At 43.6% G+C, this 18,582-nt stretch overlaps 1 protein-coding gene across 1 annotated transcript; it reads right to left on the minus strand.

The window, feature by feature from the left end:
- Positions 1 to 14,309: 14,309 nt before the first annotated feature.
- Positions 14,310 to 18,321, minus strand: LOC310869913 (uncharacterized protein). Its single transcript, XM_083780892.1, has 2 exons — positions 18,104 to 18,321; positions 14,310 to 16,746 (listed from the first exon to the last, which is right to left on the minus strand). The coding sequence occupies exons 1-2, from the start codon at positions 18,279 to 18,281 to the stop codon at positions 15,059 to 15,061; spliced, it is 1,866 nt and encodes a 621-aa protein (XP_083637018.1). The 5' UTR covers positions 18,282 to 18,321; the 3' UTR covers positions 14,310 to 15,058.
- Positions 18,322 to 18,582: the final 261 nt, after the last annotated feature.

Here is an 18,582-nt window from a genome sequence, read left to right on the forward strand (position 1 = left end):
TCTCTGAGCGTGTGAGGGTATGCATATGTGCGTGTGCGTGTGTGTGTGTGTGTGTGTGTGTGTGTGCGCACACACACGCGTGTGCGTGCGTCTTGTGTGTGTGTGTGTGTGTGTGTGTGTGTGTGTGTGTGTGTGTACACTTGCATGTCTTGCATGCGTGTAAGGCTTGACCGGGTTCCCCTCTGTCCTCTCCAGGGGGAGGCGGTGTGAAAAACTTGCAGGGTGTTTCTCCTCCCAGCATCTGGCTCTTAGAAGTGTCTGTGAACACATGGGTTCATTAGTTCCACCTCCGGGCGGACCCCTGCCCGATCCACGCTGATGTGATCTCACAGGGGCCCGGGCCAGCCCTCCCCGGGGGCCCATAACCACATAGGCACCAGAACAAATAGCTCAGCGCTTACTCACGCCTCTTTATGGCAGGTGATTCCTCGCGTTCCTTCCAGAGTGCTCCACAAACTTCAAAGTCGCTCCGCTCACTCCGTTGAGCTTGCCCTTCATTCTCTCTCTCACTCACACTCTCATCTCTATCCGACCACGTAGTGGGTTCTTGCTCATAACCGGAGTGAGGTCAGAGAGCTGGGTGGTTAGCTGCACTTTGAAGCCGAGGGGGTTCCCACTCCCAGGCCAATTAATTCCATTTCACGGATAAGAGTGGATATTAATGGTGTTTCATTTTCTATTTTCATCCTCCGAGTTCAAACCACAGAGCCAGTGACACATATGTGACAGCCCCACCATACAGTCTTCAGCTCAACATAATGCAAATCACACCCAAGTAATCAGATACCGAACGAGGGAGAGCAATGTTCTTGATGGGCTGAAAGAGTTGATTAGCTTGGAATTTTATTTGCTTTCTAGTCGGAGTTCCACAGTTAATCCATCGATTTTAAGTCGAGGTCGGAGCGGAGAACGAACATGAAGTCTGTGTCAGAGTCGTTAGCGCTGCTGGCCAACCGTCTGGGTGTTGAAAGCCCGGCAGAGAAAAGGGGAAATGGATGGCAGAGGGAGGGATGCGTGTGGCAGTGGAGGTTATCCATCAGCTGAGGAAAGACTGGCGTTGGCAGACGCATGTTGGTTGTGGTGAACACCATGCGTCTGCACTCTGCAGCCAAGCAAAATGTTTTGTTAGAAAAAAGTTGAAAAACCTACAGTACATGCAGGAAACAAGGGCACAGGAAACACACACATGACCTTACATACACATTACACAGACATATGCAGGAGAGGACAGATTCTGACACGTGGCTTCTTCCTGACCCGCGACCAATCTCGGCTTTGGTTATTGTGTCCAGCATTCACTTTGTGAATAAGAAAGTATTTTAGAGCATTGATTATATTACCATTAAATTAGTTACGGTGGAACTTATTGGATTCATGGCAGAGCAGACAATTTTTTATCTTTATCTTGTGGGTGTGGGACGCAGAAACCTCCTGTGGTGCTATAGAAGAGTTCTTAATGGTTTCCCCACTGTTAGCAAGCGCCTGGCCCAGCATCCCCGGCGACAAGCAGCACGCTTCTTAAAATGTATAGAATCAAAGTCAGTCTCCCAGATGCATTTGCTGTCTAACACACGTCCTGCTCCTGTTGCCAAAACGCGGTGCAAGGCTGAGTAACTAATGACTACTAGAACTACCACGATTAGCCTCGGAAACCGCAGGCGTTTTGGTAAAAAAAGAAAGAAAAAAAAGCCTGGTCGAGCCAAGCAGGAAATGTGGCATATAGTGGCAGTGAACCTTATTCGCTAAAACAATAACAGAGGGGCGTCGCTCTCCGCTGTGTTCTACTGGGGAGGGGAGCAGGGGGAGGGGAGGAGTGTTAGGTTGGTGAACCAATAGGAAGTCGGTTTACAACGTTTGTTCCGCCCCTCTATGCCCAGAAAAGCATATACGGCTCTTCAGGCTACACAGCCATCAATTCACAGATGTGTAATCTTTCCATTATTAATATTGATTTCCCTTTTACTTATTTTTTCTCTATAATATTATAAATATAATATTATAAATATTATATTTGAAGAATTGAGTCATTGTTAATTAACTAAATATCACTGCACTCACACATGTTTGACCTTTGTTCGTCAATTCAATATTCAACAATAACAATAAGGCAACTTTGACCAAAAAAGTAGCTGCCCAATTAAGCAAATGTCAAGCCTCTGCAAGCAGATTTTCACTGAAATGAATGGAAGCCAAAGCCTTCCTCACACAGAGGCCATTTTGCTCTGATGTCATATTTGGGTGGGGTTAATTAACTAAATAGAAAATTGGCCACCGTGTGAATATGATGAATGGGCTAAACATTCCAGACCACCAGTATGGTTTAAAAACTTAAACCCAGGGTGCCACAGTCTATACTGCCTTTTTTTTACTCTGCCAAATAGAGTAAATATCCAATCCAATATTCATCTGATATTCTTTCTAAACATTTGCCTATTTTTGCTGAACTATGACATGCCCAGAATAGGGACACAATTAAGGGATCATGTGTGGAGTCATTTGTGTTTTCCTTATCACGTACAGTATATCCTTAATGTTTATGACACCTTATAAATTGGTAAAAGTCAAGACATTTTACTTAGATATTCTACAGAAATAATAATACTATAATTGAAGGCGTAACAATTTTTTACTTTTTTTTATCGTTTGAGGTTTTTGGGATGTGGGTGTGTAGCATGGTTGAAATCTTGTCTTCATGTCTACGTTCAATTGCTCCTTGTTTCACTGACATGCAGCAGATGTTCTGGTAGAAAGAGAGAAACCTACCTCCTACAGAGACACAAGGCCTTCCATTGTCTCTCTCAATAATTGATGGACCATAGTTCCCCTTTCCCTGTCTTTAGAAGAGCTGACCTTTACCACTGCTGGCCAGGACCACCAACCATCACTTTCCTCAAAGGTCATGGCACAAAGACACCTGTCTTCCACCAGCGCTCTAGCACTATGACCGGCTATCTCTGCTACCACTGCAGTTTGACGGAACATGCAGAATTTAGAACCATTACGTTTTTTATTCGCGCAAGCAGAGTGTGCTGCAGGGTATGTATGTCGGTATATTCCGCCGGCCAATGAGGGACCACTGTTCTTGATGACGTAACTAAAGTATGTTTCAAAGTTGTATATAAAGGCCAAGGGTGTTAAACATTGAGGACAGCAATTGTAGTAGACATTGGTTAATAGCATTGTGCCATGTCAAGTAGGCCATACATGGCCTACATACGCAGAGCAATTTCAGTCAGGAAACCTCAGTGCAGTTGCTGCCGGCCCTTTATTAAGCATCACATTCACATGATTCACTTCACTCACATCCAATGAGTCTGTCTGTCTGTCTGTCTGTCTGTCTGTCTGTCTGTCTGTCTGTCTGTCTGTCTGTCTGTCTGTCTGTCTGTCTGTCTGTCTGTCTGTCTGTGCCTGCCTGCCTGCCTGCCTGCCTGTCTGTCTGTCTGTGTGTCCAGGGCTAATCTTGCAAATCAGTGGACTGATCAACGCCACATACTGTACGTATGTGCATAATAATGCCAGCTGACAGTGGGGATTTCCAAATTATGTGTGTGTTCATATTTGGTCATAATTCGGGCACAGAGACAAACACAAGTGGAGGCAACATTACTTATACTGATGCTCACTATCTCTAGGGAGGCTCTGATGTTAAACTACATAATAGTAATTAGCTTCTAGCTAAATGTGGAATATTTACATGAAATCATGTTTATTGATTGAAATGTTCATTCATGTGTATACTGTCCCAGAAATAAACAAATAAAGTAAACAGTGCAAGGCTAAACAGGACTGAATATTGAAAAGGCGATCTCAGGAGGCTTGTCATGGTGTAATTCATGTTAAAAATGTAATTAAAGCTCAGATAATAGTCTTGTTACTTGCACGAGCAGAATGCGCAAGTACTGTTTTCGGCTGCGTATGCCAGTGGCGTTGCTCGGCCAACCAGGGATTGTGTATTTCTGGTATTTTTGATGACGTAACTATGGTACATTTCATTGGCTGGGTGATCGGCTGGGTATGTGTGTGTGTGCGTGTGCGTGTGTGTGTGCGTGTGCGTGTGTGTGTGTGTGTGCATGTTGGAGTAAGAACGGTGGTCCCTGATTGGTCGAGGACTTGACACCTGTTATCAGACAGACAATCCGGATGTCATCATGGTGGTGTGACGGCCCCCTGTATATATTGTATTGTACAATATTAGGGTGTATAGTACTGTATATTTAGTATATATATTAAGTATGGTATCTTATATTAGGTGGTCTGGTGTAGCTTTATATATATTATATTTATAGTACACTTTGGTTAGTTTATGGTTTCTTTACTTTGCTGTCCTAATTTCTGTTCTCCTTGTCTTGCAGTGGATTGGGGAGCAGTGCTATGATGTCATGACAATCAGTCAAGCGGTGGCACCTGGGCCCGGTGCCCACGCCCTGTATAAAAGCCTGTCTCCCCAGTCGCTTCCTCAGCTCTGTTGTATTCAGTGCTCTCTTGCACTTCTCCCACTAGGCACCGGCCTTCCCCAACATTTCTGTTAATACATTCAACATGCACCCATACCTTCCACGCATGCATACATGCACTACACTACTGATTTCCACACCTCATCTGTTTGCTCTTGATTTGGGTTTGATTTGGTTTGATTCCTTATTTTTGATTACTTAAATACATTTATATTTCATTTGAGTACTGTGTCTCCCCTGTATTTTTGTCTGGCACCCCTAGGCCAGGTGGACTCAGAAAGGGGAGACAAAAGACCTTTTGGCGGACAGTAAGTTGACACGAGTCAGCAGTAGGTTGTAGGCACTTGTGTGCAAAGAGTTGGCAGCTCGACAGAGTGCATTTCTAGTTTCTCTTTCACTGTGCTTTGAGGACACACAGGGCAGCCTAGGCTGTGTGGACCAGTAGATGTATGGTATTCACTGTGCTTTGAGGACACATAGTTCTATGGCAGCCAGGCTGTGTGGACCAGTAGATGTATGGTATTCACTGTGAAGAAGCCTGGAGTCTGGACAGACTTTAGTATCTATAATGTGGCGTGATATTAAACTCTGGACACAAGCAATACAATTTCCTATATGATTTCCTATGATTTCTAAAAACACCCAGCAGCTGAAATGTATACTAACCAGTTGAGGTCGGCATCTTATGTCATCAATGTACAAAGCCAGCATATATATTTACACACGGTAGCCTCATAGCATACTGGTAAGGTCATAAGGTTTTCGGGAAAGAAAAAAATACAAAAATCATTTTCTGCCTACATTAAGTCTAGGTGACATAGGCAATCATGAGAGAAAAAATGTCTGCCTTTATTTATATCTGCCTAACTCTACTCTCACTGCTGATTCATCCTACCTTATTGCCTCTGTTTACAACCTCAGAATGCTTGTGACATTCAAAATACTTTCTACCTAAGTCAAAAAGTTGACTTAAAGGGATTGTGACATTAAAAAAAAGGTTTTGGAATTGTTCTTGTTTTTTTTAGGTTTTCTAATCTCAATTGCACCCAAAAAACATGAACTTTTAACATTCAGTAGATTTTCTGTGATCTGGGGTTTTCTGGCTCAAACAGGTGCTCTGATTTGCCGGCAGTAAGTGACATCACTTACTGCAAATCCCATTAAAACCTTTAAAACACTTTCTGCATACAGTAAGTCATTTTGGAATGTAACAAGCATTCTGATGTTGAGGCTGAGGATATCTAGGGCTCTAGGCAATAAGGCACAATGAAGCAGCAGTGTTATTAAGGCAGACATATCAAATTGACCAAAGAGTGACATAGGAAATTATGCTATGAGGTTAATGGACTATTATTGTCAACCATATTGATACTATAGTGTTCATGCTGCTGTGTGGTACATGAAGCCTACTCCAGAGTATGCATGTAACTGCAGCGTATATGGTCCACAAAGTGGTTTGTTTGTACTGTAGTGGTCTGTTAGTGTGTGGGCACATCACAGGTAGGATAAGTGTTGTGGTGTGTTCATTTCTAAGGGCTACCCATAACTAGCTGTGCAATGCATGGCAGGGTATTGCAATGCCTCCTGTCTGTCACAATGTCATAAAGCTACTTGAGAATGTTTAGTAGGCTTTACCCGAAGACATGCTTAAATGTTGGATTGAAAAGGTCAAGGTCAACATTGAGAAGGGATTAAAATTTGAAGGGAATGATCATTAGGCAAGCCTTGAAGAGATGATTCACTTAAGTTTGTAAGTCAAGGTTTATATAATAATCATCATATTGAGATGTAGCAGATGTTGGTGCGTGCAGGGTTTGCAATACCAGGCGCATTTTTATATTTGGTCTGTCTTTTTCAATCTCTTCCTTGCCATCTCTCGGTCACAATGTGTTGCATCACTAATCGTTGTGAGCTTGTAGATCATATCAAAGTATACAAAATAGGGCTTAAGTTGAAAAATTGTTAATAGCACTGCTTGAAACAATGCTTCAGCTGTGAATATGACTTAATCTTTGATTCATTTAACAGTGAATGTACGTACCTGTAACAAGTGTGTTAGATTAGTGGGACTACACTACATGTCTCTTGTTACAGATGTATTTCAGTGATAGAGCGTTTGGCCACAGCTTGACACCAAACAAGGGAAAATGTGTCTCACGGCAGAAGCCAGAAGAGATCCAGGTCTGTTGAACCTTCACACATAATGGAGGTGAGACAAACACAGACCGTGGACCTGCAGATGACATCACCAGCCCAGGCTTTGCTGCCAGACACTAAATATAGGGAAGATCTTTTTTTCCCAACCGCTTGGCAAGGGAGTCATGTACACTCCAATCCCCTTTTATTGCTATTTACCTCTCTGCCAAACCTTGTCGAAAGAGCATAGTTCCGCAAGACGAATGTGAACCAGAAAAAAAAAACTACCCTACAGTACAGCCTCTACAATCACTCAGCCCTCTCTCGGATTTGAACCCTGCACAGTGTCTATGTGTTGGCTGGCTGGCCAGAGCCCATCTCATGTTGATTCTTTCTACCGATAGAGAGTTTGTATGGTGGATTTGTGCTGTGCTTTAATGCTGTATCTCATTTAGAGGCCGGTGGGGCACAGGGAGGTATAGCACAGCCGCAGCATCACAACAGATAGCACAAGCGGTCTGACCCACAGCCCCAGCAGCACTCGGCCACCCCACACTTTTCTAAATATGTACACAAGTGCACGGGAGAGAGCCTGTGGGCCCAGAGGAGATTGGGCCGGAGTGCACATTACTGCGCCCACAGATCATAAATCCGGCAACGGACAAGCAGGCTGAGCCGGAACGTTTAGACACCGTGGACCGGGTGATTTATGGATCAGCGTAACCTCTGGAGTTTAAAAATAACGAGAGTGATTTTGCCTTGGGATGGAATACTTGTGCTCCACGCGGATACTGTATAAACCACTTGAAAGCTGTTTCATCCACTCAAGAGCAGAAGTGCGAGAAAAATGGGATGAGTAATCTGATAGAGAGGATTATATTTTATAATCAACTCCAGGTCTTGTGCTTTAATTAAATGCTGAAATGGATCGAGTCATTGTAATGTGAAGCGCTTATATTCTCTTTTAGCAGCTGGAAGCAGGGGCAGTTTAATGAGGGGCTGTTAATGGAAATATTATTGCATGGCACTGTTAACAGCTTCTTTCCTCGCCGGTTAGGCCAAAACCATTTCCTCCTGCCTCCTCGGTACATGCTGTTTAGATCTAGCACTAACATCATTCATTTCCACGGCAGAAGCCTCCTTCCAGCCACCACCTCCCTGCTTCCAGGTCTCCTCCGCACAGGGCGCACCTGCAGGACTTAGGGACTGCCAGTAACTCACGCTGTGGCAGGTCCCCCGGGTCAAGCCTCTCTGGCCGAAGGCCTTACCGCAGTTCCAGGATTTACTCCGATGACAGCGCCCTGTTGCTCGCCGGGCCTCGTGCTTCATGGAGCACAAAGTTCCTCTCCATACTTCTGTGACATTGACGGGTACAGCTGTTGTTGCAGAGGTCTTATTTTAATGAGTGCCCTTGTCAAAAAAAGGCTTCCATAAAAGCTACTGTTTAGACATGTTGCAAGGTATTCCGTTAAATAAGGAAGCAAGATTGCAATTTGCAGCGATGATATGGGGCAAAAAACAACTGTAAAAGCTGTTTCCTATCTGCTGTTCTGTTTTCGGGACTCTCACTGTGAAGTGAACCTTTTGGACTATTCCAAGTTCCAGTCTGTTCGCTGTCTATTTCAGGTCTTTATTTATAGCGCATTTCAACTCTATTCCTGGAAAAGCTTGTTTTCTTGCTGCTTAAAAAGGGAACCTGTGAAGAAGGGAAAAAAATGCAGGCAACGTTAAATGATCGTCCTCTTTCAGTGAAAAGAAACGTGCCTCTTGCTAAACCACAGTGAGGTCAACAATGCCTCTCTGTTGTAGTGAGCTGTAGTCCCGCAGTGTAGCCATGAATGACACACTCTTCTCACAATCCACACATCATCCCCAGGATGAACACATTTTAGCCAGATTTATACTTGGCTGGGTGTTGCATGCCAGAAATAGCTGATCTATAATCTCACGTTGCGGCACGACAGAGCACAAGTTAAGCGTTAGTCAGCTAGCTTATGCCCCAAATATCACGTACCCTTCTTTTTATTATTAAAAAAAGGACATAAATTCAGTGCAATAATGAGGGCATGCAGACAGGCCAATGTTATCCCACTATCACTCATTTCAGTCATCCATACGAAGCATTAGGCTGCGGTAGGTATTGTTTGGTTTACACATTGTTTGGTTTACGGGCACCAAGGAACAATTCAGAGACATTTCCCCGGCCATATAGAGTTGTCAACATCCCCATTTACTGAGGTCTAGATGAGCAGAAAACACCAATCATGTCATCACAGTTCTCCATGGAGAGAGCTCTACTTAGTGGGGTAGCAGATCGTAATTACCCTGTCCTCCAGGGCTGAGGCATTGTGGTGGTCCCTGGCAATGCCAAGAGAAGCAGTGGAGGGCTTTGATTAACTTGGACTTACATCTTGCATTCTTTCACAAGGCTCTACTGAACTAAGCTGCTGTTATACATGCTCGAAATGGCAATCACCTCTCACTGTTCATTGATGATAAGTGATGAACCTAAAATAAATTCTCCTACACACCTACACACACACACACACCTACACACACACACACACACACACACACACACACACACACACACACACACACACACACACACACACACACACACACACACACACACACACACACACACACACACACGAGCACACACATCTAAAATAGAAACTTATGTGGATCTTCTGCATGGATACGGCGTAGGTCCAAGGTGGACCTCGACTTCATGTAACCAGCCTGTGAGATCAGTCATGATGTCAGTCGTCTTGTCTATATGTCACCTATCTGACATATGATTCCAAATTTTGGCAAGGCTTTGACTTCCATTATAAAATGAATGTTAAAACATTTCAAAAAGTATAAAGCATACATACGTCCAGTGGTTTGCAAAATTAGCTCCAGACAGACAGACAGACAGAGCCACGTACGCCGTGAAACGGGACAGGCAAGTTCCCACATAATATAGTTTCTATAGTGCCTTGCAATGTTTATAACATTCACACAATGATGGCAGAGGCAACCGTGGCGAGGCACCAAACTGACCATCTGGGGCAGTAAGGGGTTCGCATCGTCTTGCCCAAGGACACTTGGACACAATGCCAAGAATAGCCAGAGAATGATCTAGGGACCTTCTGCTTCTAAGATGACCGCTCTACTTCCTGAGCCACTGCTTGTAAATACAGTACACACACACACACACACACACACACACACACACACACACACACACACACACACACACACACACACACACACACACACACACACACACACACACACACACACACACACAGATTGTATATGCATGCAAGCATTCGTTGGCACACGGACACCCCAGTAAAGTATGTCCAATCCCTTTATACCACAGTCTGGCATGCATGGCATTTCAATCAACCAACGGACTTGTTTGGTGCTGTATATAAATTGTATATTTATTATTTAGGAATTTCTGTTCCAACAATGCTTTTGCATTAAAACATACAGTGTGTGTGTGTGTGTGTGTGTGTGTGTTTGCATGTGTGTGAGAACAGACTTCATGTGCATGCATGCTCAATGAAAAACACATCTGTGGTTTCTTGACTACTAGAGCGCTTCAAGGCTTGACTACAACAAGCATGCAAGAATAACAAGATCATCTCTCTTCTCACAACATACCAGCGAGCGAGAGAGAGAGAGAGAGAGAGAGAGAGAGAGAGAGAGCAATCACAGTTATGGATCATGGTGCTTTACATGCATGGGCCTTTAACTGCGTAAACATCTCTGGGCTTCGTCAGCGATGGCTGGTGAAGTCAACGCTGGCCTGGGGTTAAATGAGGAAGAGTGTATTTTGAGGTTTTGTGAAAACATAGCTGTGGACTGCTACTACATCATGTGAAATTCTTTGTCAACGGAGGTGATCCAAGCGCATACCACAGCCTTCAACACATACAGTATCTGCTTTATGTCCCCTAACAAAGGAAAATATATACGTAAAGTCAAATACCTTAATCCAATAGGAACGTGACAGGCTTTTCCAATGAAAACACAGCTTACATGAAGTCAAGTGTCTTTATTTTATAATTCCCCGAAAGCCCATTGCGTGCTGCAGCTCTTGTTTCTGACCTGGTATATGTTATCACATATAGCCTACCAGCACTCCTTTTTCATGTTGCCCCACACCCCTTTGCACTTCCATGAATCAAAGCCATGGTGGTAATCAAGCAAACTGTTCCTTACATTCAGCACGGTTAATGACATCTCAAAATATCTATTGTAGGGGCATGCTGGTAAGCTTACTGGATAGATATTTGTCATATCACAGGTTTACAGGTGTAATTTATTGTGCATGCTCCATCATTTTGTAGTGTTCACTGTTCAGTGAGAAGGGAGGACAGAGGTAGAGTGAGAGCAAAGGGGAAGAGTATACTGTAATTAATACAGTACAGTGTATAATACAGTACATATAGCTATATGTGATAGCATCATATGACTGTGTTTACATGTTATTTTGAAACATTAGCATCATTATGCAGATAATGTGATACCATAAGGCTGGGTCAAAACTAGTAGCTGCAGGAACAGTGTTTTGCAGAAAAGCAAACCAAAGACTCATGGTTATGCTTACCACATGATTGCAAAAAGTCCCTGGTTCAATTTTGACCAGAGGCCTGTGAGTCTCCTCCCTACTCCCAGGTGTTATATATATTATCATTAATAAATGACTTTGCCTGATTAAGACCTAAAGGTTGAACCATTAATAAAAGTACGTTATTTGGAGCTGTAAAACAGTGTGCAGGTGTGTGTGTCTGTGTGCGCGCGCGCGTGTGTGTGTGTGTGTGTGTGTGTGACTGACTGTGTGTGCGTGTGCGTGTTTGTGTGTTTGTGATTTAAGATTTATTTTTGGGCTTTTATGCCTATATTGATAGGACAGTATACTGACAGGAATGGGGAGAGAGATGGGGAGTGAGTGACACGCAGCAAAGGTCATCAGGATCAGGACTCGTACCTGCGACACGCTGTCATATTGGAGCCTAGGGTGCCCGGACCACCACGCCTGTGGCCCGGGCCCAGTGTGCAGATGTTCCTCTACTTGATCCTCGCCTTGATGTACCTGGCTTAAATTCAGGCATAAGATGTGCGTACAATCTTCTTTGTTGAATGCCGACCGTCTCAGCAACAATAAGCCCAGGAAATCATCTTAAAACTTTCATCTTCTGTTAAGGACACCTGCTGTTGAATACATTATCATATTCCACCAAGGAATTCCTGCCATCCTCTGTCTGAAAGTCCAGCAATGTGGCGATGGTGTGAAGATTAAAAGCTTATCCAATTAGCCTCCTGTTAAGACCCGCTGAGCCAATCAGGCTCATCTAAAGAGCATGGTCGCACTGAAGTGCTGCCGACCAGGACCGGATCAGAGGGGGTCACAGAGAAAAGGGAGGGTGCACAGGGTGTTGTGGGACATTAATGTGAGTATGGGCCCTAAGCTTAATCTTCAGTGAACACACTGACTCAAATAGGTCTTCAACAGTATAGTATCAGCGAGAGGAAAGCTTAGATAACTCAAGCATGAATAATATTGACAATGCTCAGAGGGACCCCACACTGTGTTTGTAAGCCTGTGTGGATCACACGGACAGACACACTTAAATCTGTTAGGTCCTGCAAGTCAGTTTGCATAGTTCCATGTGAGAGGTTATTTGTAAATTAATCAGTTAAATTCTATTTCTTAGATCTACTGCACAAACATTGGTGGCTAAAATGGCTTCCATGGTGGCATTAGTGCCCTGAAGAGTTTTTTGTTTTGTTTTTTATGAAAGAGAGACCATTAATCAAAACACACAATGAGTGCTCAGAGAGTCCTTACTAGGGACTGTCATATCTCAACTCAAACGTCATAATGTAGGATGATGTGACTCATTGCTCATTGAAACAGACCCAAGATAGGGATGCTATTGTGAGTGAAAGAGCCTGCTGCGCTACCAACACCAATTAGGCCTGCTACAATTTGTCTGACATCATTCATAACAAGAGGAGTCATAATTGCACTAAGTTATCTCTGTGGTTTCCTTCATACCAGACTACTACATTGAGGTCACAACTTGAAAAACATTTCCAACGAAAAAGAGGAGAGTTCTTCACTCAGATTCATGTTCACTGATGATTTCCATCAATGGACTGCCCTCTGCAGGACAGAAATGGTGTCGACTTAAAATGGCACAAAAAGGTCTTTCTGATGGTGTTCAAACAGAGAGGCATGTGTGGACACCCCTCTTAGGCCCAGGGGATTCATCTTAAGCACATGGGTGGCTGTCGAAGCGACATGAATTACGGTTTTGTGTCTTTCATGCTCGTCATATTTCCTCATATTTTGTGATTATGCCAGTTTAAAGGTCAAATGCAGCGTTTTGGTGACAACCCTCTTTCATCGAGGGAACCATAGGTCACATTATGACAGAATTATGACTATTTTTTAAACCTTGGGCTCCGGGTCAAACTGTCATGAATGGGTGTCCCCGTCCGCACAACTGGGTGGTCTTTCGGACTGAATGTGACCTCAATAAAGACCCCTGTACTCCCAGCTCTGAACAGCGGCTGCTCGTGCGTGAACTCTGCTTTTGTTGAGGTGTCAAGGGCCATTGGGTCACTACACATTATGCAAAACACATTACAGCCAATTGAAGCTCTGTGGTTCTTAATTCTATTTAAAAAAATGAAATCAAAATGTTGATATTGTGACAATAATAATCACATTTAAAATTTCTTAGCATGCTTGTCCTGATTGGGAACATCAGGAGACATTGCTAGAGGGGTTTGGGGGTTCCTGCCATGGGTTGAGGGGACTTTTAGGTGGCTCTCTGGTGGCCATTTTCTGCCTTGCAATGGAGGCCAAAGCTGGAAGGAGACAGCTACAGTACCAACCCCCAGAGATGATTATTTCTTATTCAAACTCTATGAAACATGTATTTACAGTACCGACTGCAACAGTAGCTGGAAGCTGACAAGCAGCAGCTCAGATTAGCATAGGACGTTGGGAAAAGCAGAAGTTCAATGCGCAGTCATTAGGTTTAATCATGCATGTCCAAAACTGTCACTTTTCAGGAAATGTAAAAAAGTGAGTTTAATGTAATTTAATGTTGTTTAATGCAATCAGATAGGACTTTTCTGTTTGGATGTATGGGCTGTCAAGGCCAGAAAGTAGTTTTTTGTCACTCAGTAGGCGTTCTGCATAACTTCCGGGTATGATATGATGATGTTACATGCATAGTTGCATACTCTATATACCCACCACATGCTCTTGTTAACCACCACACCTGAGTATTGTTTCAGTGACTTAATTTTGAGGAACAGTAGTTTGTGGTGCATGTGTTGAAAAGGCACATTTTTATTTGGCAAGATTTTCCATGTGACCCATGCTGGCCTGTCGCGGTCCATATTTGGTGGTGCTGACCATCGATTGGGAAGCATAAAAATATGAGGCACACAAATTCGTTGCACTGCGATTGGTGTGGGGTAGCCTGCTGCCTACACACCTGTCAATTGTGTGCCCCATGCGTATGTGCTCCCCAAGGATTTTTGTTCAGTGCAGCAATCATTTCAGGCCCTCAAAAAATAGGAATAAAAAAAATCCAAAAAGGTAGCACATCCAAAAAATGTATAAATGGCGGACAAAGTACTCTCATTTCCATTTCTTTATTGGCACACACCAAAAAGGAACGCTGGGTTACTGTCATTGTGTTCCGTCTTTCCAATCACTTTTATCTGAAAAGAATGATTAATCTAAGTCTAACTCTAACTAACTCTGCTACTGTACATAAACAGGAACATTGTGACAAGAGGTAAATGAAAACATTGAATTCTACAATGGCATTGATTTTCCAAAAGTGTCATACAGTAATTTATGCCACTTTAAAAGCAAAGTTGAGTCTTTGACAACTTGATAATCAAGCCTACCATGTCATGTTTATGACAGGTGTCAAGCCTAGTGTAAGTGTTACCATCATAGCCATTAGCCAGGCAAGTATCTATCATACTTTTGTGACGCAGTAACTAAAAGCAACCACCAGGTGTCCTCATTCATCCAGTGTTTTTGTTTAAAGGCGTAGTGAAATAAAAAATATGTTTTTCACACTTTTAGACCATATATGTGGTCATCATATGAGCATACCTAACAATCTGTAACTGTTGCACTTTAGCGTGTAATCACTAAAATATTTGCTGCCTGCAGCTGGTGCAAGGATATGGCTTCTCCCCAGTGTGGACTGTGGATCCTGAGGTGTCTTGGTGTACACTGAAGGATTTAACACACACTACTTCAGCAGAATGCTTTCTCTCCTGTGTGGGTCCTCATGTGAAATTGCCAATTTCAAATTTGTTTCACAATAAATTCCACAAACCTTTGTTGTCCTGAGTTTGCAGGTGAACCTTCAAGCTTTCCTCTGACTCCAATTGTTTCCCCATGTTCGTCACCTGCTGTACAGTCATTCACCTGCTGCATTATCATCCCTACCCTCAACTGCCTGAGTGGTTACAGCAAGTGTATTTTCTTGAATGCAGCATTTGTGTCGTTTTAAATAAGAGTAATCACTGTAGAATTTGTTGCAGGTGGTGCAAGAGTATGGCTTCTCGCCAGTGTGGATCCTGAGGTGTTTTTTCACATGTTGGCGCGTTCTAAAGGATTTACCACACACGCTGCAGCTGAACGGTTTCTCTCCTGTGTGGCTTCTCATGTGAGTTTCCAGATGCGAGTTTTTGATAAAACACTTGCCACAAATTCCACAAACCTTTCTGTAATACTTCTTGTGAGTTTTCAGATGAAGCTTCAAGCTTTCTGTTGAGCCAGTGGTTACAGCAAGTGTTTTGTCTTGTAAACACTTGTGATGTTTTGAATAAGTGTAATCACTGAAGCGTTTGTTGCAGGTGGAGCAGGAGTATGGCTTCTCTCCAGTGTGGACCCTGAGGTGTCTTTTCATATTTTGCCGATGGCTGAAGGATTTACCACACACGCTGCAGCAGAACGGTTTCTCTCCTGTGTGGGTCCTCATGTGTGTTTCCAGATCCGAGCTCTGAATGCCACAAATTTCACAAATTTTATTGCTGTTCCTGTGAGTTTGCAGATGAAGCTTCAAGCTTTCCTCTGACTCAAATTGTGTCCCGCAAACCCCACAGAGGTCCTCAGTGTGAGTTTTAGTGTGATTCACAAGAGACACCATGGAATGAAACTCTGCCCCACACACTTTACACATGTTCTGTAACTGTTGCTTGTTCGTCACCTGTGCTGTACTGTCCTTCACCTCTGCTCTACCATCCCCATCTTCAACAGCAGGAGTGGTTACAGCAGGTGTTTTGTCTTGTAAACACTTGTGACGTTTTAATGTAGTGTAATCACTGTAGCATTTGTTGCAGGTGTTGCAGGAGTATGGCTTCTCCCCAGTGTGGATCCTGAGGTGTCTTGTCATATTGTGGCGACAGTTGAAGGATTTACCACATTCATTGCAAGTGAACGGTTTCTCTCCTGTGTGGCTCCTCATGTGCGTCTCCAAATCGCGAGAACTGCCAAAGCATTTCTCACAGACATTGCAAACTTTGCAATGTTTAAAATTCTTGTGAGTTTTCAGGTGAAGTTTAAAATCCTCCTCAGTCTCAAAGTGCCTCCCACACAGCCCGCAGACATCTTTAGGGTGAATTTTCAGATGATTCAACAATGAGACCTTGTGGTAAAAGGATTTCCCACACACTTTACAAATGCAGGAGTTTAGCTTTTTCTTCATCCGTGGTGTCTTTAAAGTTAGTGCGCGATGCCTCAACTCTTCAGTTCTGTCACTGTTTCCATCTTGAAAGGCTTTACTGTCACTGTCTGTGTCTTGAGTAGCATCGCTCAGCCTCCAGTCCGTGTCATTTTCAGCCTCAGAGAATCCTGGAGATGGGACCTCTTCATCAGTCTGAAGCTCTGCTGAAGTGGCAGGTAGAGGTTCTTCCTCTTCTTTAGATATTTCATGTTCATGGGTGGTGTCATCCTCTGGTCTTCTGTCCTGGCTGCTGCTCAAAGGCTCCTTGTGGCTCCTCTCAGTCTGCAGGGACTCTGGGCTCTTCTGCCTCTGACTGCAATTCCACTCCTGCTCAGTGAGGAGATCCTCTTCCCACAAAGAGAGGTTGAGCTGTGCTTCCTCTGAGGAGCACAAAAGGAGAAGAGAACATTCAGCAATGATGCGTGTGTGCATACTAAAATACAGACAGATATTAATTTAGAAACCACATACCTCCTCAGAACAAATCACACCCAAGGCCAGGTTTGAATTACTGCTAGCTATATATATTTTGTTTTTTATTAATGTAACAACAATGGCTTTGATTTCAGCATGCATGCTAACTTTCCAGGAAGAGAAATGCTGTAGTTTCTACTTTCTATTAGCATTTGTGCTTCCCTGGTCAATTGGTGATGACGTTTGTGGTGATCAGAGGAGTTTTGATAAATGAAGTCCAGCTGTCATTCCGGGCCCCTTTGCCCGGAGAGAAAGACGTCCGGGTGCAGCTCGTGAAAAAGTGGAGATAATTGAATAAATACACGTTTTGTCTTTTGTGCCACAACTTTCACATGGATATGAAACTAGAGGACTTTGGAATTATTTAATGGTTGAGTACAAAGGGAGCATTTATCACATTTATGCCGCGCATGTTTCATTTCTATACAATGGGAAGTCAACAAGGAAGTTCAGCGAAGCAAAATTTCAAAAAAGTATTAAAAATACTTAACGGCATCGGCGGTTAATGCAGTTTCGTACACATTTCCGTTGTCTCCTATAGCTGTGTTATGCATCTTTGAAACATCTCACCAACACTCAGCCGCTCTCCATGAACAGTAAATCTGCATCCCATAGAGGGCGGAATAAGCTGGCAGGGACCCTAGGGTAGCGCGTCCAAAATTCAGAAAAGCTAACCAAGGGTGCCGAAAGGGGCTAGGTTCTAGCAGTGGTTCTCAACCAACCCTTTTAATTCATGGACCCCCAGTTTGACATGCTTTAGTCTACGGACCTCCATTTAATGGCATTTCTATCTCTGAGACCCCAATTTATATTGTAAAATCAATGTTAATTTAACTAATTTGGTTCCATTTGTACACTCTCAGAGTTACAGAACCATAAGGGTCCATTTGGTTCCAAACTATCATTTAGCTGGGGACCCCCTGGAACTCCCTTAAGGACCCCTGGGGGTCCCCGGACCCCACTTTGAGAACCACTGCAGTATAGTGTACAATACATGATCAGCTAAAGCTGATGAAAATGCAGCACACTGCACACCACTGGTGAGGACCAGCTAGGTTGAGAGCAGTTTAATTAAAGGCTGGTGCCTGGTGCGTAGGTCACGCATGCGAGCGCGCGCGCGCGCGCACACACACACACACACACACACACACACCACAAGCTCTGAGCTAAGCACAGCACTAGAGTTATGGTAGCCTCGCCCTCGTGGAGTCGTGGAAGACCTTTTGATCTGTGGTTTAACATGCTACATCATCCAACACATACCTGATATTGCAAGCCTGTTTAACTTGATCTGTGGTTTTATAAGCGCATTGCCATCGACTCCGAGCATCTTGCACTCCTCGTAGCCTGCGATCGTCTTTTCAACAGCTTCCAAGATCTCTTCAGCAGCCGCAGACAGAAACTGCTTCACAAGCAGCCGAAGACCTTGCATTTTACTCATCTTGGTATGTAGTTAAAGGCTCTGCCTCTGATCACACTGATTCTCTATGATCATAAACACTTCTGACGATGTAAAACTACGCTGCTCCAGCAGAAAAATGGCTATGTCGTCTTCTTCGGGGATTTACATATATTCTGTTGGAGTTGGTATCCGCGTCGCATTATCGCCACCCTTTGGTGTATATCTGCGTTACAGAGCAAACATACAACGCACAAGCAGCTGAAGTCCCATCGATCTGGCTGAACTCGCCAGTTAAATTGTTTTGATTATTGTTAGAAGATAAACATGGCATTGGCAGATA

This window comes from Protomyctophum parallelum (genome assembly GCF_964188405.1).
Source record: "Protomyctophum parallelum genome assembly, chromosome: 13".
NCBI lineage: Eukaryota > Metazoa > Chordata > Actinopteri > Myctophiformes > Myctophidae > Protomyctophum > Protomyctophum parallelum.

Excerpts from the sequence above, each read along its gene's own strand:
- LOC310869913 (XM_083780892.1), bottom strand. The coding sequence starts at position 18,281 with ATGAGTAAAATGCAAGGTCTTCGGCTGCTTGTGAAGCAGTTTCTGTCT. Across the intron at positions 16,747-18,103 it reads AAACAGGCTTGCAATATCAG|AGGAAGCACAGCTCAACCTC; the intron begins GTATGTGTTGGA and ends TGTGCTCCTCAG.